General features: G+C 48.8%; 5 protein-coding genes across 13 annotated transcripts in view; 2 read left to right on the top strand and 3 right to left on the bottom strand.

The window, feature by feature from the left end:
* Positions 1–573: 573 nt before the first annotated feature.
* On the top strand, positions 574–1,527 carry LOC138689315 (olfactory receptor 8I2-like). The gene has a single exon (XM_069804047.1). The coding sequence runs from the start codon at positions 574–576 to the stop codon at positions 1,525–1,527; it is 954 nt and encodes a 317-aa protein (XP_069660148.1).
* A 2,668-nt stretch (positions 1,528–4,195) lies between these two features.
* LOC104324589 (olfactory receptor 5J3) lies at positions 4,196–5,740 on the bottom strand. Its single transcript, XM_009928853.2, has one exon. It carries the CDS (start codon positions 5,689–5,691, stop codon positions 4,708–4,710), a length of 984 nt encoding a protein of 327 aa, XP_009927155.2. The 5' UTR covers positions 5,692–5,740; the 3' UTR covers positions 4,196–4,707.
* A 5,105-nt stretch (positions 5,741–10,845) lies between these two features.
* Positions 10,846–14,207, bottom strand: FEN1 (flap structure-specific endonuclease 1). The gene is made up of 2 exons (XM_069804298.1): positions 14,125–14,207; positions 10,846–12,967 (listed from the first exon to the last, which is right to left on the bottom strand). Exon 2 carries the CDS (start codon positions 12,964–12,966, stop codon positions 11,818–11,820), a length of 1,149 nt encoding a protein of 382 aa, XP_069660399.1. The 5' UTR covers position 12,967; positions 14,125–14,207; the 3' UTR covers positions 10,846–11,817.
* A 63-nt stretch (positions 14,208–14,270) lies between these two features.
* TMEM258 (transmembrane protein 258) lies at positions 14,271–15,341 on the top strand. Of its 2 annotated transcripts, none has more exons than XR_011328250.1 (4): positions 14,271–14,326; positions 14,422–14,531; positions 14,628–14,815; positions 15,195–15,341. XR_011328250.1 is itself a non-coding variant. In XM_069804338.1 (4 exons), exons 1-3 carry the CDS (start codon positions 14,324–14,326, stop codon positions 14,752–14,754), a joined length of 240 nt encoding a protein of 79 aa, XP_069660439.1. In that variant the 5' UTR covers positions 14,278–14,323; the 3' UTR covers positions 14,755–14,801; positions 15,195–15,341. The 2 variants fall into 2 exon arrangements, 1 of the variants encoding a protein (XP_069660439.1); XM_069804338.1 differs by having other exon boundaries at positions 14,278–14,326; positions 14,628–14,801.
* Positions 15,342–16,454: 1,113 nt separating this feature from the next.
* Positions 16,455–20,521, bottom strand: part of MYRF (myelin regulatory factor) — a 67,765-nt gene continuing 63,698 nt past the window's right edge. For all 8 annotated transcript variants that reach the window (XM_069804250.1, XM_069804243.1, XM_069804247.1 and 5 more), the window contains one exon: positions 16,455–20,457. In XM_069804250.1, the coding sequence (XP_069660351.1) occupies positions 20,371–20,457 (87 nt within the window). In that variant the 3' untranslated portion in view covers positions 16,455–20,370. The remainder of the gene's footprint in view (positions 20,458–20,521) is intronic.

Genomic DNA, 20,521 nt, shown 5'->3' with positions numbered 1-20,521 from the left:
CCCGCCCCCCTCCCCCCCCCAACACATGCAGGGTTTTTTCTTCAAAAGCAGTTAAATTTAGAAGTTAAAAACAAAACAAAAATTTCGAGTGCACGGCTTTGTTTCCTAATGGAAAGGCTGCACCAGAACTAATGAGGCCACAGAAGAGCACTGACACAGTCTGAAAAAAAAAAAGAAGAGAGAAAAAAACCCTTGACATTTCCAGAAATCAGTGGTGAGAATATGAATCTTCTGTTTTCCATATTTTGGAAAGTGTTTATTTGACTTCATTTTTTTACACTCAGATAAACATTTTGATATTTCTTAGTGCATCATTAGTACAGTGTCTATAAATCATTGCAGAATTACTCCCTTTTAACATCTGACTGCATAATTAGCTCCTTCACCTGTTTGACTTCAAAGCTTGGGCTAAAGGCAGAAACACAGTTCCCTTGTATTTTTCTAAAAGAATGCACCATTTTCTGTTGCATTTACTTTACGGATTAAAATCTGATGGTTCCACAGTATTTCTCTCTTAGGGATTCATTTCACTGACTCATTTTATTTCTATGCAAATTCATCTAACTTGTAGAAATGATGGATGGAGAAAACCTCACTGTTTTGTCCGGCTTCATCCTCTTGGGCTTCTCTGATGCCCCAGAGCTACAAATCGCTTTATTCACAATTTTCTTATCCCTGTATGTTTTCATGGTGCTGGGGAACCTGATGATGATCCTGCTAATCAATGCCACCCCCCAGCTCCACACCCCCATGTATTTCTTCCTGACTCACTTATCTCTCATAGATTTTTGCCTTTCCTCCGCTATCATCCCAAAAGCACTGGAGACCTTCCTGCTGGGGAGAAGCCACATCTCTTTTTTGGGTTGCTTCGCCCAGATATATTTTTTCCTTGCTCTGATCATCTGCGAGTGCTTCCTCCTGGTGGTGATGGCTTACGACCGATACACGGCCGTGTGCAAGCCACTGCTTTACACCACCACCATGTCCAGGGCGCGTTGCTATGGCGTGATGGTGCTGGTGTACGCCGCGGGCTTCCTCAGCTCCCTGGTGTACACCGTCCCAGCGGGGAGGTTGTCCTTCTGCCGAGCCAGGAGCATCAACCACTTCTTCTGCGAGCTGCCCACCCTCCTGCAGCTCTCCTGCTCCGATGCCCGCGCAAACGAGATCTTGCAGTTTTCCACTGCTGGGCTTATCATCGTGGGCTCTGTCCTGATGATCCTGGTGTCCTACGCTTACATCCTCTGCACCATCCTGCACATCCCTTTGGCCAGGAGGAGGCTTAAAGCTTTCTCTACCTGCAGCTCCCACCTGGCTGCCATCACCATCTTCTACGCGCCAGGGATGCTCGCCTACCTCCAGCCTTGCAAGGCTTGCTGGCGGGATCAGGCAAAGCTGGTTTCAATGTGTTACACCGTCCTGACCCCCACCCTCAACCCCCTCGTCTACAGCCTGAGGAACAAAGAGGTGAAGGGGGCCCTGAGGAGGCTGTGGGTGCAAAAGCTGGTGCCGCACCTATCCAGGTTTTGAAAACGCATTCGCAGCTCTTCGGTATTTTGGAGGTAATGAAGGAGTATGTGTTATCGGTCATTATTGGTCTGCTTACAGATGAGGAGATCACACAGCAAGTACAGCGTATGGAGAACTGGCATAATGAATTGTTCTCTTAAACAACTTCGGTTTATTTTCATTGTGGTGTGAGCCTTCAATAATTAAGCAGAATAATTGTCAGTGCTTTCCTAGCAAAACTGAAATAGTACCGTGATGGTTTGTGTCTAAATTGTGTTGAATGAAAACATTGCCCACAAAAAGGATGTTCAAATTGGAGGTAAACAATTACTAGTATTTCCATTGCCTGCTTGATGATCATTTTCCCCCCGAATAAGCTTAAAGAACGGAGGATCTGTTTAAGTCAGGGATACATGGAGAGCTGCAATGCAGCCCAGACCCTCAGGGTGGGATGTGACCATCCAGGTGAAGGTCCAGCTGTGACCTCAGATGAAATTTCTGACCAATGTATGGAAGGTCCACCAGAAAGCATAAAGCCATGGTGTTGGCTCCGGGGACCTGGAGCTGTGCTGGCAACTTATGGGCACACATATGTTAGCACGTTGCCAGAAGTGTGTCCAAACCAAATTCTTCTTGGGACGTGTTGTCTTTATGTCTACTAATCTTTTCCTTTTTGGATGATCAGTAACAGGTCCATGCTTTGTGTGGCAATTTGACTGAGTTATGACTTCTGTATGTCATCACATGGCTGAGGTGGAAGATGCCTAAAGAAAACTAGGCAAAGGTTTTTTAATATTTAATCAAGACACACCTTTTATCTTTAATGAAGTATACAATTTCTGGAAGAACATGTAGCCTGTATAATGACAAAGTGAATAAATTTTATGTTTTAAAATAAGCATCTTTGTAAACTGTGGTCTTCCTAAAAGAACTGTAATGAATAATGAATAAATGTGATGGCAACCAGTTAAAACCAGCTTTAAGCTGGTGTGAAGTAAAATGCTATAAAGCTTTTAATCAAAGTTTCTGAGGGAGTTTTCATGAAAAATAGAGGCATTTGGACAATTTGCCCAAGAAACAGAGAACGTGACGTCTGAAGCGCCTTATCCTCATGAATCAACAGGAGGGACAAGAATTGTTAACATGCAGCAAAGGATGTTAATGCTCCTTTATGCCCTGTCCTTCCATTGTCTGCACATAGGAATACATCAGAGAAGGCTGGATACGGTGCTGTAGCTGTGTTTAGGGCACTGGGTGGGGAAAAAAACCCGTTCCTCTCTCCCTGAGACAGCAGAGAGGGGAACCACTGTAATTGCCGTGGCCAGCATCACCTGGGGCCTCCACCCACACCCTCTGCCCAGGGCTCGGGGCACTATTTAAGCTCAGCCCTGGGTCTTCAACAATTTTTAGAGTTGTGCTTGGTCCTGGTTTTCAGCTTTCCTGGCTTGAATTTGGCCCTTGGTTTCCTCCAGGCCATTGATGGGTGCTATGGGACAGTGCCCTGCGGGTGAGGCTATTGCCTATCCTGCATTGTGGCTGCTTTCAGCTCCCACTTTGCCCTCCCTTATGGAGTAACTGGTTCTTGCTGCTCCCTGAGCCACGTTACAGTATGCAAACAGCATGAATAACTCTTAATGCAAAGCAAACCCCTCTGGAGTCCAAGCTGAGGATAAAACAAGCTGTTATGAAAGGTAAGTGTTATGAAGATCTCCTCCACCACCACCTTTTTCTGTGACTGTCTTGAGAAAAATGACCCCTGCTCAGCTACATGCTCTTGGTGGATTTTATTTTGCTCTGTATTACGTAGCCACAATGTAGACTCTTACATCCGAGTGAAAACCAGTTTGGATTATTGGTATAACAGTATACTGGGCATGCTTAGGTCATGATTTCTATGGCCATCTAAAAGAAATCATGCTAGGAGTATTTATCTTTTATTTTAGCTTCAAAAAAAACCCCCAATGTCTGGATTAACTCAGATGCAGCCATGTGCAAGTTAACACTAAGTGACAGATGACCCCCCTCTTCTCTCTATGGAGACCTGGCATCCCAGCTCATATTGCTCAAGGTCTCTAACAGGTTGCAGTCAGTTGTCTCTGCTTTGGAGAGCATGAGATTCTGCAGCATCCCTCAGTGGTACCTCCTCAGCTATGCAGTTGTCTTGGGGAAGAGCTGGTGGGAGGAAATATCACTTCCAACAGCTCCATGACAAGAAAATAGGGGAAAAAACCCCAAAACTTCTCCCTTGCTAGTTACATTCAATCATGCTAAACTCCTTGCCAATAGGGAGAAATACCACTCCTAGATGCTGCTGCTGCTTCTCCTCCTAAAGCAGATGTGAGATGCAGGTCAGATGAAGCCCATTTCTCTCTCATAGAGCAAATTGGGGTGATTTAGAAGCCTTGCAGCTGTAGGAAGCAAGGCATAGGATGAGATCCACCTGGGTGGCTGAGAGCACTGCTATGCTGCTGGGTACAGGCAGAGACAAACTGGAGCTTTCAGTCCTCAGGGATGAAAATGCCTGGGAGTTCTGCAGGAAAACATCCCAGCTGCTCAGGTGGAAGTCCCCTCCAGGTCTGGAGGCAAAGCAGCAGAGGTTTTTCAGTACAGACCCAGCTATGCTGCCTTCAGGCTGCGATGTTCTGGTCACTCAATGATTTAGCATCTTCCCGATGCTAGATCACAGCACTTACTGCTCTCCTTCCCCGGCAGGTCAGTGGTCTCTGCTTCTGCTCCCTTAATTTCCATGGCACATCCCCCTAGAAGCAAATGAGATTTTTTTTTTTTTTTTACTCTTCTAGTTAGCCCAAAGTGAGGTGTAGGGGGTGTTTTTGGATATACCTCCCCAAAAGTCCCCAGTCCTCCTTGAACTTGCCTCTGGAGAAATCACTGCTTGAATCAGTGCAACTTCTTAAGAAGCTAAGCTTAAGAGGGAAATTCGTTATGAGCTTATTTTTACCACCTCCTATGATATTACATAATTTCACAGAAAGAAAAAAAACAAACAAACAAAACCAAGAGATGACAAGGAAATGGTTATCAGAGGCCCATAATGACAGGATGTTTGGTAACACTGAGTCTCTGCAGATTTTAAACCATGCTTAAAATTTGCTGTACCTGCTTCTGTAAATATATGTGGTTCCTTACTCCTCCAGACAGCTGACATAGGACTATTTAAAAAGGGAAGCAGCAGGCATTTTATCAACTGTTTGGAGTCAGTTTGGTCAGCAGGCAACTCCCCAAAACGTTATTTGCGGTTGCTTTCCTAAGTGCATCCTTGACCTCCTTGTTCCTCAGGCTGTAGATCAGAGGGTTAAGCATAGGGATGACCAGGGTATAAAACACGGCGGTGACTTTCTCCATCTCCAGCGAGTACTTGGAGCCCGGCTGCATGTGGCTCAGCCCTGCAGGCACGTAGAACAAGGTAACGGTCAGGAGGTGGGAGGCACAGGTGGAGAAGGCTTTGTGCCTTCCTTTGACAGACCTAATCCTCAGGATGGAGACGAGGATGTACATGTATGAGATGATGATGATGAAGAGCACAGACATGGAAATGGTACCGTTGAAGGCTACAAGCAAAAGCTCATTGAGGTGGTCATCAGAGCAGGTGAGTTTCAGCAGAGGGTTAGTGTCACAGAAGTAATGGTTGATGACGTTGGGTCCACAAAAAGGCAATGGCAGCAAGCAACATGTTTGGATTAGTGAGTTCAAAATCCCCCCGACGTATGACCCGGCCACCAGCTGAACGCAGACTCTCTTGGGCATAGAAATAGTGTAAAGCAGCGGGTTGCAAATGGCTACGTAGCGGTCGTATGCCATCACAGCCAGCAAGAGCACCTCTGTGGTCACAAACACAAGGAAAAAGAAATGCTGGACAAAGCAGGCAGAGTAAGAAATGGTTTTCTTTTCCACCAAAAAACCAATAAGCAGCTTTGGCGAAAAGATGGAGGAGTAGCAAAGATCGATGACAGACAGATTGCAGAGGAAGAAGTACATGGCAGTGTGCAGCCGGGGGTTTGTCTTGATCAATGTGATCAGCCCAAGATTGCCCATCAGGGTGATGAGATAAATCATTAAGAACATCATGAAGAGAGGAGTCTGCAGCTTAGGCTCACTTGTCAGTCCTAGGAGGATGAACTGGGTCACGGTGGTGTGATTGCCTTGAGCCATATTACCGTACCTCATAGCAGCGTGCCTGCTGGCAGGAGGAGAAAGAGAAATAGGAAGGAGCAATGGCATGGCTTGCATATGATGCTGATATCAGCAAGTACTTTATTAGACTCTTTATTAAAACTACAAAGCTTTGATACTTGAGATGATAACATCTAACTGTGCTTAGGTTCTCTGCAAATCCTCACAGGCAGAGCAACTCTTTCAGAAATTGCATTCTGTCCTTACTCTAATCATGAGGCTAAATTAAAATTAGGTTTTTGCTTTTAAAAAAAACCAACCCCAATATTGAATGATTTCAAAACTGGAGAAGGGGTGAAGAATTTGCAGACTTCATCTCGTTTCATTAGGAGGCAGAAAAGGGGCAATGTATTTCATTTTCCCCATGAGAAGACTGAACACAAGTGAGTCATGACAACCCCAGGAAGCCCCGAATCCTCTGGGCCCTCTTGGATCAGCTCTGCTGGATCCCCGGCTGCCCACACCAACTCCGCAGCGAGCTGCCAGAGACTCACTCGGCAGCCTGGGACAGAAACTCCTCTGCTAGATGGCAAGAATAGGCTGAGCTGCCACACTTCTGTTGATAATTTTGGTCATGTTCCAGCACAGAGGAAATATTCCCCCCGCCACCAGTGCGGCAAATCACAGTGAGACAGGGGTTTATTACATTTAATTTTTGTATCTGCTCCAGCTCACCTTTTACTTATGTGTTTTTCTCCACTCAAGGTAGGGAAGGAAGGCATTTTCAGGCTGCTCTTCATAATTGTGAGACTAAGAAATGAATTGCATATAATGTGTTATGTATGTAATAGAAAGCTGTTACCTGTATTCACGGCAATCCAGGAGGTCAGGAGGGAGGGGGAAAAAAAAATTGCTTATTGGAAAGCTCCATGAAGCAGAAAGAAAACTGGTGCCTTCATTTTCAAACCACATAACACCTTGCACACAGGATTTTTTCTAATCAAGCTACTCCAGTGCCAGTTACTCTTTTTAGCAGAGGACAGCAGGTGTGAGGAATCCTTCATGTGCCTGAAAGACTAGTTTCTGGTATAAATAGTGGTTCTGGTATTAATTAACAATAATATCAGTGTGATAAACAGCAGTCGAAATCTTTGTTTGGAACAGAAAATGTAAGAGAACCACCACACGACACCCCCACCCCCCATCCCCCCAACCAGCTGGTAGTGAAAAATAACATCAACTACAAGCCAGGGAGAGAGGATAAACTATTTCTCTGCAGTATTGACACCAAAAGCTCGGGTGTCTCCTGATTTTCAAAGACACTTGTAATACCTTTTGTAAAGGCACGGTTGGAACATACTGAAATAGAGTGTGCTGCTGTTTCTCTTGCAGCATGCTGTCCTGGCGTGTGGAAGGATGCTGTGGGCGATGCCTGGCAGTTTTGCTCACACACCAGGCATCAGTGAATGTGTTACTTAATTTTCATTCTTGGGTTTAGCAGTTCCCATCAGGGTGGCTGTCTCACATTTGAGATATATCGCTGCACTCCACTTCTGTGGTACAAAACCAGATTCTTGTGTCTCTGTAACAGAGTTTTCACTTTACAAATATTTATAAGGTTCAAACATACCAGAAATAGCTGGTAGGATATTTCTAGGTTTTGGCTGCAGCTGCTTTTCCCTTCCACTAAAAGAACTTTTTTTGAGAATACTTGAAGATCCTTATAAACAAAAACCTGTAACAGATCCACCCAACCCTCCTGCTGGGACCAAGCTCTTGTCTTCTGCAAATGAGGAATAATACTGCAGCATGGGGAGAAGCAGAAGGTTGCTCTAAGCTCTGCAGCATGTTTTTATTCATCCTAGAGAAAAATCTTGAAGATTTCCTCAGGGGCTGGGACCTGCGTAACATGCCTTTCTGTGCTGCTGCATAGCACAGTCCTGCTCTTGTCTTCCAGCTGTCTTCCCTACTCAGTTTCTGTATGTTCAGGGCAGAAGAGCAGCTTTTCAAATGTTTTCTCTGAGGTTTTTCACAATAAGATGGTGACACATACTTAGCAAGCCTGAAGATAATGCCTTGAAATTCAGACATATGGAGAATAAACAGTTCAGGTATATTCTGCTAATGAGCTTTTGTCCTGAATCAGTAAACTTGCAAGCTTGAGTGCTGTGGGGTTTAATCTTACTCCACATTGGAAGCCTGTGCCTACAGTCCTGCTTTCCTGCCTAATACCACATTCTTACCCAGCATCCAGATGCATCTTTCCATGATTTGCAGACAATACGTGTCCCTCGTCCTAAGGCAGAAAGAAGAAACGCGAGCTGTGTTCCTCCATTCTTCAAATTCCTCTGATCCTACAGGAGGAGGGAAGTGGCAGTTTGCAGATGTGATGCTCAGAAGCGAGACTGAGTAACGCAGCAGCTCCGTCAGCAAGAACCAAGGGTGTGTGGCACTGGGCTTTTGACCGGAGCGGGTGATGGCAGTGTCCCTAAGGAGCTTGTGCAGGGGGACAGCTTCTGAGTTTACTCACTTCTTTCACCCTCATCAATAAAATCCCTGAAGTTAAGTCTTAGCTGAGCAAAGAGCTTCACACCAGCCACAGAGGGGATTGTTAGAAACTCTCAGAAGCGTCTGGAAGAAGTTTGGGCTTGGGTCCTGCCCACCCCCAGCTAACTGTGCAAGGCTCATTAACCTTTTTTTGCTCAGTGCTGATGTGGAGGCAGGGGAAGTTTTCATCTGTGCTGAGCCACAGGTGGGAAAGAAGCCATAGGAGTGTGCTAAATAATGTTTAATGGGATGCTTGGGTTTGGAATTTGTTCTCCTGTTTGGACTGTGCAAGTTTAGAGCTTCACATAAACTCTACAGTTTAAGGTAGTTGAAAGCGTGAGTGCCAAAACCAAAGTCTAATGTGCACATAAATCGCTTTCTCTCTCTGCATGTTTAACAGTTTTTACAGCTCTGAGTTAGAAAAAAACTGATTTCTCAAGCTGATCGCTTCTGCGCCTGGAGATCACCATTGCAGCTGCATCCTATGCAAAACACCCCAAGGAAAGCCACGGAGGCAGAGAAGATGTGCTTCCAACCCAAAGGTACAAAGCGTAATGTGTACTTCAGTGTAAGAGCACAAGCCAAGTGTACAAACACCAGACTGTATTTCTGTAATCAGGGTAATCATGCTTATGATTTTACCTGAGGTTCATTAGAGAAATTATATTCATTTAAAGGTCTCTGTGTGCATCCCTTGAGAAAATGGTAGGCAGCAAACTTTACCATTGTGTTCCTTTAAGTAAATTAAAAGTATGTGAAAAGGCAGTTAAACTTTTCTAAGAATGTTTCATCATTCTGGTTTTATTCCTTGGACTATTCTTGGCATCGTAATAATGTGATACGTAATTATGTGATGAACTAAATGCTGTTCAGGTCAGCAAGAAGCGGGCAGGATGAGGGACTCTGCAACCAGTTATGGAGACCAGGGTCAGGTTGAAGACAGCAAGCCTGCAATTTCTCTTTCCTGCTGTTTAGTTTACTTCCTTGCTATAAGCATTTTTCTAACACTTACTTCCAAATATTATTATTTTTTTAATCATCTTTCATTCCCTTGCCACAAAACCATTTCACTGTACCTTTCCACATGGTCACAATGAAGGTATTAAGTTAAAATAGGAGCATTTAATTAAGAAGCTCCTGTTAGGAAAAATTAAGGATTGAAACATTTAAGAGAACACACAATCCCAGTTCTTTGTCTTTACTGCATTTTGAAATGAAGTAACATAATTAAGTAATGAAATCCAGGTAGATAAAATGTCTGAACCACTATGACTACCATGTGAGTATCAGTTAAGGGTAACAGATCTCAGCAACACCACAGGAAAACACATTTCAATCAATTTTCACTGATAGCTTTCTACACATAATGAACACATTTCAAATGATAAGTATCTGCATCATTTAAAACTCATATAGTAGGCTACTTGTGTACTGTAATACTGTATAGCCTACTATATATCCTACAATATACAACATAGCCTACTATATATCATAGCTATTGTATCAGTAGTATGGCCTACTATGTATTATAAGTGTAGGGATAACTTACCTGGTGACCAAGTAAATCTGGATGGAAGGTAACAGGGGTGGAGGGCACATGGGAGGAGGAAGGCAGGAGAGGAAGAGGAAGGATGGAGGAAGCAGGATGTGGCGGACACTAAAATAATCCCAGAAGAGCCAGGCTTTCAAACTAACCTGCCCAGCGAGGCTGTCCCTTAAAGCCTCCTGGGAAAACTACACTAAGAACTTGGACTGGGCTCCACTTCTCCATTAGAAAAGAAAAACCAGGGAGAGGCTGTTTAGAAGTTGCTTAAACTGTCTGAGCAGGTTTTTCCAGCTGAAGGAAAAAAAGCTTGTCACTGAGCCACAAGAGGTAACAAGGATTCAGGGTTGGAAGCACAAATAATTGCAGATAGAAGCCTTATTAAATACCTAACTATGCAGAATAGGTGATAAAACATCACCCCTTGTGTTGATTTTAAAATCTGGTTTTTCCCTGCAGCACTTTTCTGGCTTTCTGGGTGCAGATTCTGCAAGTAATGTGATGGGAGAAGTGACAGCTGCATTGACACTTGTGGAAAGCAGAGCTGTCCATCCCAAAGCACATTGGCTAGAGCTGCCCTTGTTTGAAGCACTAAGGCTTCCTCTTGCCAAAATATCTCCAGCTTGGAATTACAGTTAAGCAGAGACCCTGTGAAAACCACCAGATCAGAGAAGCAGATGTGTAAATTTTGGGTGCTCTGCTCCAGGTGCCCCTTCCCACACGCACAGCAAGTTGCAACCAGGCAGGACATCCAACTCAGGAAGCTCCCTGCACAGCACTTGCTGCTGCTGTTTACACTATGTTTAAGAAAATTTCTGAGATGGCTTAAAAATCAGGATTATTTTAGCAATGTTCATGGAATTCTCCGTAAAACAAGCCCAGCTTCTTATTTTATAACTTGGCAGAGTTGACCCACAGATCTTCAGTGTCTACAAAGCATCCAAAAGCCACTGTTAACATCAGAATTAAAACTTGAATTTTCTGTATTCAGGCCTGTGCTTGATTTGTTGGCTGTTGTCACTAAGAGGTTTCCCTCTAAGAACTGGTATTTTTCTTCACCTGTGCAGCCCTCAGCAACAAGGCTTAAGCCATCCCTCCAGAGAATGAGAAACACTGTATTTGTGTATAAATTTTATTCTGAAAACAAAACCCAGCACATAGCTTTGACAAGTAAGAGGAAAAGACTATGCAAAATACAGAATAAAATAAAAAAAAAAAGGCACCATCTTTTTTCTTCTTAGTCTAGGACCTGTCTCTGTGTGTAAAACATGGAAGGATGCCTCATGAAATCAGGGAGTGAACAGGATTCCATTCTAGGTTTATTGACATTTTTCTTTTTAAACACAAAACAGAACCTAGCAGCAAAATTCAGGCTTGGAGATCTGCAGTCTCAGCTCAGCTTGTCCTCAGTTTATGCACTATGAGCAGGCCAGAACTTTGCTGGAATTGGGATTACAACCTTTTTTTTTTTTTTTAAACAAAGAAAAGTGACTGCAATAAGGGAAGGAAAAACCATTACCAAACCCTCGTTCAAGGGAAGTTTACCTCGTTATTTCAAGTCTTCTTCCAAACTCCAGCGTGCCGTCCATTCACATCTCCCCAGATTTTCCTTCAGCCTCTGCTGCTTGCAGCTCCCTCTTTTTGGATGGATTGTGTCAGGCAGAAATCTCTCTTTATTATTTGTACCCAGTTCTCAGTCACTAGCTCTTCAACTTTTTATTTCTTAAATCAGAGAGGGTGTTTGTGATCAGTGCCTCCCTTTAACTCCACAGCCTGGGTATCACCTCCCGTTGTCTCCTCATCAAAAGTCTCAAACCAATGAACGCTGCTGCTGAATACAACTCCCTGGTTCCTCACCCCTCCAACCCCCCCATGCTGCAGTGGTTTCAGCTCTCTCCTAGCCTCATATGTTACTACTGCTGTGCAGGAAGACGCTTATTCGATTCACTAACCTAGCCTTGTTGGGAAGCACTTTAGCAGCATCCTTCCTAGCACTAACACGCAGGACAAAGACAACCGTTTGTTATTAGCCTAAAATTCCTGGTTGAGCACAAAACCCCATCACAGGGGTTTATGGTGGGACAGTGTGGCTATTTTCCCTTTTTGGTCTTTGCGGCTGCGGCGTTGTTGGTCTTGGCTTTCTTCTTTGCTGACCCCTTGGTCTCTGGCTCTTTGCGCTTGGCTGACGTGATAGAGCCCGTCACCTTGAAGAAGTCGTCCAGCCGGCCCTGCGTGCTGCCCTGCCGGCTTTTGCTCAGCCTCTTGACCCCGTTGCGGATCCGCTCCTCATTGAACTGCTTCTCCCCGCACATGAACTGGACGAGCTGCTCTTCATTCGGCTCGGTCCACTTCAGCTCAACAGAGTCGGGGTTGACCACATCAGGCTCTAGAAAAAGCTTCTGGGCCTCTTTGTGCAACCAGTTCTCAGGCAGAGGGTACTTCTTGGTGTCTATCTGCTGAATGATCTTCTCAATGGTTTTGTGCTCCTTGATGAGCTCAACAGCACGCTTGGGCCCAATGCCACGGATGCTCTCGCAGTAGTCACAGCCCAGGAGGATACACAGATCCACAAACTGCTCCCAGGTCAGGTCTAGATCCTGCAGAATACGATTCAGGTGAAACTCCTGGATGGGCAGCTTCTTTGTCTCGCTGGCAGTAAGGTGCCGCATCAGGACGGGACTGCCGAAGGTCAGGCAATCCATATCTTCTGTGGCAGCTGCGTAGACCTTCCCAGCCTTCACCAAGGTAGCACAGCTGGCTTCAGCCTCCCCCGGCGCCTCCACGTAGGGGATGCCCATCAGTGTTAGTAACTTCTTGCACTCATCGGTGTGCTGCTGGGTCACCTTGACCAGCCTCTTGCTGTATTTCTCAATGTTGGTCTCCTCTCCAGCCTCCTGAGCCTCCTGCAGGTGTTTCTCGGCCTCAGCCCGGCGCTCAGTCCGCTTTGCCAGCTCCCCCGATTTCAGCTGCGGGGGCTTGCCGTCAAAGACGTAAACTGGCTTGATGCCGTTCTCCACCATGCGGATGGTCCGGTAGAACATGCCCATCAGGTGGCTTGTGGTCTCGCCCTCCTCGTTCTGAAGGACTTCAGCTCCCTGCCGCACGGCGATCAGGAACTGGTAGATGCTCATGGAAGCATCTATAGCGACCTTCCGGCCAAAGTAAGACTTGATGTCATTCTCCCGGATGGCGCCAGGAGCCACATCGGCAATAAGCTTGGCCAGGCCATGGATTCCCATCCTGGGGAACAGAAAAGGGGATGTTGGGATCAGCCTCTGCACACGCACGGTGCTGGGGGTTAACAGCTGGGCTGTGGGGGCAGCATACCCCCTAAGCAGGGGTGACCAAAGGGAGGTGGCTGCTTCCCTTGCAAACCATTACCCCACAGGCTGCAGCCTCCGCTGGCTGCCATTACCCAGCTTCCAGCCTCAGCCTCCCTCAGCCCACCATTATTGCCCTACTCACCATTGCACCCCCACCATACCATTATCCCCACTTCTGACCTCAGTCTCTCCCAGCCCAGCCCCACCATTATAACCATCCAGGTCCCATTATCCCCCCCATTCTCACCAACCTGTTTCCTGGCTCCACCATTACCCCCCTACCCACTATTACTTCTGGCCGCAGCCTCCCCAGGTCTGCCATTAACCCCTCCTCCTCCCCCAGCACGCCATTACCTCCCGCTCCTTCCATTATCAACCTCTTCCCAAGTTGGTCTCACCGGGCCCGCCCTTCCTACCCCCCCCTCCTCAGAGCCTGCCATCATCCTTCTTTCTAATCACAGCCTCACCATCACCCCCTCTTTCCGCTGTGGCTTCTCCTGGCCCGCAGACACCCACCCCAGGCCAGCCTCAGCGGCCATTATCTCCTCCCCCCCAGGCCCACCTCAGCCTGTCCCAGCCGCCATTATCACCCCCCAGGCCTGCCACAGTCTCTCTGGCCGCCATTATCACCCCCCAGGCCCGCCTCAGCTTGCCCCGGCCTCCATTATCCCCCCCAGGCCCGCCTCAGCCTCTCTGGCCGCCATTATCCCCCCCCCTTCTCACCTCAGCCTTCCCCAGCTGCCATTATCCCCCCCTTCTCACCCCAGCCTGCCCCAGCCGCCATTATCAGCCCCCAGGCCCGCCTCAGCCTCTCTGGCCGCCATTCTCCCCCCTCCAGGCCCGCCTCAGCTTGCCGTAGTCGCCATTATCTCCCTCCCAGGCTCGCCTCAGCCGCCATTATCCCCCCCCACCCCAGGCCCACCTCAGCCTGCTCCAGCCGCCATTATCCCTCTCCCTAGACCCGCCTCAGCCTCTCTGGCCGCCATTATTTCCCCCCTAGACCCACCTCAGCCTCTCTGGCTGCCATTATCCCCCCCACCCCAGACCCGCCTCAGCCTCCCGGGCCGCCGTTACCCCTCAGCTCGATCCCGCCACCGCTCCCGCGCTCCGGCGCAATGCCCGCCGGGAGCTCGGCGGAGCCAATAGCGAGCGGCTCCCGCTCGCTCCGCCCCACCTATCCCGGCATCCCCCTTCGCTCTCTCCTTCCGCTTCCGGCGGGAGCGGAGCGGGGAGCGCAGGCGACGTGTCGTGAGCGGAGCGGGGGCCGGGCGCCATGGTGAGGGGCCGGGGCCGCCGTGAGGGGTCGGGAGCCGGTCCCGGCCCAGCCCCGTCCCCTAGCGGTGTCCTTACCCTTCTACCGTCTCCCCGCAGGAGCTGGAGGCGATGAGCAGATACACCAGCCCGGTGAACCCGGCCGTTTTCCCGCACCTCACCGTGGTGCTGCTGGCCATCGGCATGTTCTTCACCGCCTGGTTCTTCGTGTATCCCTGGGCTGGGAGTCGGGGGACAGGGGAGCGGGGTGGGGGGTTCCCTCACCTTGCTCTGCCTCCGTTATTGCCTTAACCCCCGGGCTGCAGCTACGAGGTGACTTCTACCAAGTACACGCGGGATATCTACAAGGAGCTGTTGATCTCGCTGGTGGCTTCGCTCTTCATGGGCTTTGGCGTCCTCTTCCTGCTGCTGTGGGTCGGTATTTACGTCTGAGGCCCGGGCGGAGGAGCACCGGTACTGCCTTGTTGATCCCTATGGCTGTAAGCTCCCCGAGGTCTCAACTCTGCCTGTGTCTGGGTTGGGGGGGGGGGGTCCTGGAAATGTAGCCCTGTCACCCCCAGTCTTTACAAACCCCACTTTTCTTCACGGGCAGAGTTAGGAGGTGCAAAAGGCTGTGCCCCCATCCGGGCAGCAGCCTTTGGGCTGAAGCATGGCAGCTGCTGCCAGCTCCAAAGCAGCTGTTTGGTAAGGTAGCCGGAGAGGGCTTCTGTGCCTCTCTATTAACTGCAGGCAGAACTGGCCTTTGTCCCCGTTTGAAGCAGTAAGGAATCTCGCGCACTGGGTATTGTCCTGCGCTCTGGGGCTTTAGTAGCAGCAGAGTCTGGCCCTGGGGAATGCTGTCTCACCGACCTCCATCTCTCGTTTGGTTCTAGGTGGGAAGCCCTGCGGAAAGTCTTTTTGTATTTCTTTTATACTTCAACAACAAAGCTTGTGTCAGGCATGGGCTGTGCTCTTGTCGAGCGACTTCTGCCAGCCCAACAAACCAAACCCGAATAAAACTGGCTCTGTGACGCACCTGCCTTTGGACTCGCAGTTTGTCTTTTAGGTGCTTTTTTTTTTTTTTACGTGGCTTTTCCAAACCACTTTGATACTGGCGCAAGACCCAAGGCCACGTGCCTTGGTATGGGCCCAGTGTTTATCATAGACTTCCAGAGCTGTGTATGCCCCGAGGGGTTTCAGAATAAAAATGCTTCCTTCTTTCTAAGCCTGCTTTTATATCCCTCAACCTTTATATCCCCTCACCCTCTTTCTGGAAGGCTGTGCCCATTCTCATCCTGAGCCAGCAGCTTTGTGGCTCAGCAGCACGGAGGAGAGGGGCAGGGACTGCTCTGAGCTGCTTCGCTTACCATCAGCAGCACGTGCTGGGGACCTCCTGCGCTAGAAATGGAGCTGATAGAAATGCCCAGTCCCGCTCTTCAGCCAGGTTCCGTGCTCCTGAGGTGTGCGGATGGCGGCTGTGGCCGGGTTCGTGTACCGTTTGGCCTGGGTGAAATGGCGCTTGCGGAACGGTCTCTGCCCAGGGTTCCCAGGTAACGCGCCGATGTGGCTCCTCAGGTGCAAAGCAAGAATGCTGCTTGGCTGGTGGGCACCGCAGCGGGTGACATAAGCTCTGTTTGTGGGAAATGAGTTTTTGGGAGGAATGCTTGAGAAGTACAGGACAGAATAATCTTGTAGCTGGATGTGCCCTTCGGTTAAGTAGTTAACTGCCTATAAAAAAGGAGTTTATGGTACGTGTAACTATTTTTATAGGTAGCTTTGAATTTGTAGCCCAGCTTTCAAAGCAATTAGATTTCAAAATCAGAAATTCAACAGGTAGCTTACAGATTTAAAGCCCTAATTTCCTGTTTGGGAAGGAAGCTTTCCCTCTGCGAATGCCTCTGGATCTGGCTCTAACCTCTGAGCCGTGAGCAACAAGCTCTTTTTTTATACCTCTTCAAAAGCATGCTATGTAGCAGTGAGCAGCCACAGGCTGGGGCTGTTCTGACCCTGACCGGACCCTGCACAGGCACGTCTGGAAACTCCTGCTGATTAATGACATGGGGGTTCCTCCATCTTTTAGGAAGCAGTTTTATAGCTACTGAACTGAAAGACTGTTATTTCACAGCAAGGGAGGAATGCGCCAGGAGCCGTCCTTGGATACAAAGCAGTATTTATATATTTATTTATATGGGCATATTTACCTCCAGCATAAAACAAAGTCTAAATAAGCCAAACAAAAAAGTGGGGAATCCGGAGACTCAGCACTCAAATTCAGCAAAATATAAATATAAATCAGAAAGAAAGGAGGGAAACCACGCTTGTTCCCCACAAATAAAAACCGATAATCAATAATACCTGCTAAGAATGCAACTCTACAGACTTGCTGGCAATATACAGTGATTAAAGCTGTGACAGCAACATTTAAACCAAACAAATTAGTGCTTTACTTTTTTCTTAATTCTTGCAGTGGTGGCATAGTCTCTATTTACAGGCTTTAAGCTCTAAGAGTAGGACAGAATGTTTGTGAATTTGCTTTTGAAACAAACTCTGAAACAGCCAAACTTTGGCAAGTGGCCTCCTTTCCACACTTGTCTTCCTTCCTGCCAAGAATGTCTAGAGAGATGAAGCGTCTTGTTTCCAGCGGAAGGAGAGGGTTTTCCCCAAGCTGTACAGCTGGAGACATCGGCTCAGAGCTCCCTCTGTCTCATGCAGGGAAAGGCCTGATTGTTAACTCTCTTGTTACTGATTGGGGATGGGGAACATGTCTTCAGTTAGGGCAGAGACACCTTGGGGGGAGTCTATGCAAACAGCTGTTTCTGTGGGCTTGGAAGCAATCCTGTGACCCTTTAATAATTACAAAACCCTTTTGAGCTGGATCCTGCCTTGCTGTGCAGTGGCTGGTGGATCTGGCATATGCTTTGTGATATACTTTAAGACAAAAGATACTATTATTTGCAATACAAGATGCTAAAAACTGCATTCTGAATCCCTCTCCTCTTTTGATACCAGGGATTGCTGTCAGCCCGCTGCTGCTCTGCTGTGAAACAGCTGTACGTGGGTAGGGCCGGCCTTTGCACTTTAGGTGTTGCCTCGTCTCCGTTCTTAAGCTAACTGGCCACTGTCTTTGAGGCACGCAGCATTTTACGCACGTGTGGGAAACCACAGTTCCCTCATGCAGTCCTGTCAGCAGAAAAAGGCACTAGAGATGTTCCTGTAGCCCTTAGGCACTTGGTTTGCCAGGGGCCCTCGTAAACCCCATGGCTAAGTATCACAGGGACACCTGAGAGACTCCATCTCTTCTTGGGCTACTGCTGCTAGCATGTTTCTAGTGATTGATTGATTCCTCCCCCTCCAGGAGTGGCTTTCCCTGCAGTGGGGTGAGATGGACTCGTGGGTCTCAGCAGACCTTGGCCAGGGCCACCAGCGAGGGGGTGGATTGGTGGTGGTGATTGCAGGCAGTGCTTTCAGCTCTGGCCCTCACAACACCGCTCGTTACCTCTTCAGGGGCTAAAGGAGCACACAGGCATCTAGCCCAGCTTGACAATACAAGGGAAAACAGCAGGGCTGAGAAGGCTGCCTCTCAGCTGAGCAGATATGGAAGAGCATGTGGCATCACTCACCTGAATAAGGACTTGCCAGACTGGACCACTGATTGCCAAGTGGAGAATAAAAGCTGCAAAGAAAGTAACTTCCCAGTTTAAGGCCAAGCAAAAAAGCTCAGGGCAGGTAGAGGGAAGAGTGCTGAGCAGCCTCGCTGGAGAGCTACATCGGAGGGTTTCCTTCCGAGTTGCAGAGAGAAACAGGGAATCCTGCTGAGCATGGAGCTGACCTGCTTGTGCGTAGCACAAGAGACCTCTGGTTTTCCCGCTGAGCTGCCCAAAATCTGGTAGTCCCCTAGCTTCACTCCTGCTTGGCTGCCTGGCATTGCCTGCTTGCCTACTGGTTCCTGCCTGCCCAGGCTTCAGTGCATTTTAGTAACTGGAGAGCATCACCAATGTATAGTTAAGTGTTTGCTGCCTGTAGGCATACAGTAAGAATGAAGACCTGACCTCAAAACTGCCCTACAAAGAGCAAGCCTTGCCTGGCAGAGATGCCAACTCCTAGCGACGTCGCAGGGAATTACAGGGCTGTGGCTGCTTTGCTGGGACAAGCTCAGAAGTAAGTTCTGAGGAGATAAAACTGCTCCCCAGACTGTGGGGAGAAGGCCACGTAGGGTCCCACGAGATGTGCAGAGGAACCACCTATCTGGATTAAAAAATGTCTTTGCAGCTTGTTTCTCTGGAGCAGCGGAGCCAGCCACGCACTCCGCAGTGCTGGTAACAACACGGCCTGAAGCTGGCAAAGGGAGGGATCGCTGCATCCATCTCCACTGAAGGCAAAAAAACGCAGCAGCCAGAGCCTGATACAGTTTCCCAAAACCAGTTTGGTTCGAGTTGCCTACGTCCAGTGGTGGAGCGGCAAGGTGTGCTCTTCTCTGAAGCCAGCTTTAGCGTGTGCTTCAGAACTGGTGAGTGGCGTTTCCCCCTCACTCCCCTTCCCCAGCAGTGGCTGCTCTTTCCTTAAGAGAAATGCATCTCAGACACAAGAACCTGGCGGTGGCTCAGCCTCCAGGAACGCAGATGTCTCCTTTTTAGCAAGAGGTGCTGGAGCAGGATGGGGAGGAGGATGGCGCGCTGGTCAGTCAGTCTGACATGTCCCAGCACCGCTGTAGCAGTCAAGCTTTAATGTGGAGCTTAGCAGTGGCCCCCTTTGGTTTCCTATTCGAGACACGCGTAGCTCAATAGGGACAGAATTCAGAGACCCATTTTTATACGGCTTAAAAAAAAAAAAATTCAGTAGTTTAGCAAGTTAAGAACTTGTAACAGTAAAATACCCAAAATACACTCAACATAACTGCTTTCCAAGAACAGTGACAGCAAGGGCCCACAGTCGCTGCCATTCCCCGCTTTGTGGGAGAGGATCTGCCTCTTCAGTGCCTGGCAGAGGTCCGTTAGCCAGGGCGTGCAGCGAAGCCACATCACACGTCCCCAGCGACTCAGCCTTGCTCTGCAGGGCGTACCGGGCTTTGCCAGTGGTCTCACTTCTGCACATCTGGGCAGAGGTGGCTGCGTTGACTTGAGAGCTGACCAGGCAGCTCCACACACACTGTGAGAGGCCGCAAGCTGCTGCCAAATGAAAAAAAACAAACAGGTCCCATGACACTTAACGCAGGTGACTCACGGTAATTTTTCTCCCATGGGTTGATGGCAAGTGTCCCCACAAATGGTTTGGCCTGGGCACAGCCTCAGCAGCATCTTTAGTGGGGTTCTTGAGTTTATCCATCCAGACCTGGATACAGTGAAAGTTAAAGAGTACAGCGAGGAGGGGGACAGGCAGGGTAAATGTTGAAGCTGCACCTTCTCTTGTCCACAGAGGACAGTCCGTTTGCGGGTCCTGGGGTCTCTGGGGGGGTCTGTGGAGTGGGGCTGCGGGGGATGGCCCTGGGCCAACTAGAAGGAACAGCAACTCCAGTGTACGACTTCCAGTACGTCCAGGCACAGCCTTCCTTTCCAGGCCAAACTCCAGCGTTTCGCTCTTGGAAAGGGCTCCAGTGTCGAGCAATTCCAGTGTTGTGAAGAACTGATGTGGCACATCTGAGACCTCGGGGCCAGTACAGGATGGAGCTCCCATCCGCACTCTGGGATGTGGCAGACCTGTCCACGTTCAGTTCAGTGTAATGCTTTCAAATCCAGTGTTGCAAGGGCAGGGAGAAGCGACGGAGGACACAAGCGTCCCCATAAGGGAAGGAGAGAGATGGTTGGGGCGGCATGGGATGGTGGGAGTCGGTGTGAGGTGAGCCCAGGAGGTACCACAGGGCCGGTTGTGTTCCTGTGGCTTAGGTCCTATGTTCTGCGTGTGCTGTGCTTCAGTGCCTGCGTCACCAGCCACAACCAAACCAGCTCCACGCCCCATGCGGGAGATGGGGGTAAGGTGGGGCTGGGGGCTAGTGGAGGAGGGTGTACAGGAGTCTCCCCAGTGTCACCAGTCCCCCTCCTCTCTCCAACCAGAGGGCACTGGTGCTGCCAGGACTCACTCACAGAGCCAGTAGAACTGAAAATAATAGTCAGTGAAAAGGTGTCCCATCTGCTCGGGAGCAGTGCTGCAGTTGGCTCGGCCCTGTGAGAGAGCGAGAAAAAGAGCTTACAGAGAGGGGTAGGACGCATACTCCGAGGGGGGAATT

The sequence above is a fragment of the Haliaeetus albicilla genome, chromosome 16 (genome assembly GCF_947461875.1).
Source record: "Haliaeetus albicilla chromosome 16, bHalAlb1.1, whole genome shotgun sequence".
NCBI lineage: Eukaryota > Metazoa > Chordata > Aves > Accipitriformes > Accipitridae > Haliaeetus > Haliaeetus albicilla.
The sequence above is the reverse complement of the archived record's forward strand: the minus strand, read 5'-3'. Positions and strand labels throughout refer to the sequence as shown.

Excerpts from the sequence above, each read along its gene's own strand:
- LOC138689315 (XM_069804047.1), top strand. The coding sequence starts at position 574 with ATGATGGATGGAGAAAACCTCACTGTTTTGTCCGGCTTCATCCTCTTG.
- LOC104324589 (XM_009928853.2), bottom strand. The coding sequence starts at position 5,691 with ATGAGGTACGGTAATATGGCTCAAGGCAATCACACCACCGTGACCCAG.
- FEN1 (XM_069804298.1), bottom strand. The coding sequence starts at position 12,966 with ATGGGAATCCATGGCCTGGCCAAGCTTATTGCCGATGTGGCTCCTGGC.
- TMEM258 (XM_069804338.1), top strand. Across the intron at positions 14,532-14,627 it reads TTCACCGCCTGGTTCTTCGT|CTACGAGGTGACTTCTACCA; the intron begins GTATCCCTGGGC and ends CCCGGGCTGCAG.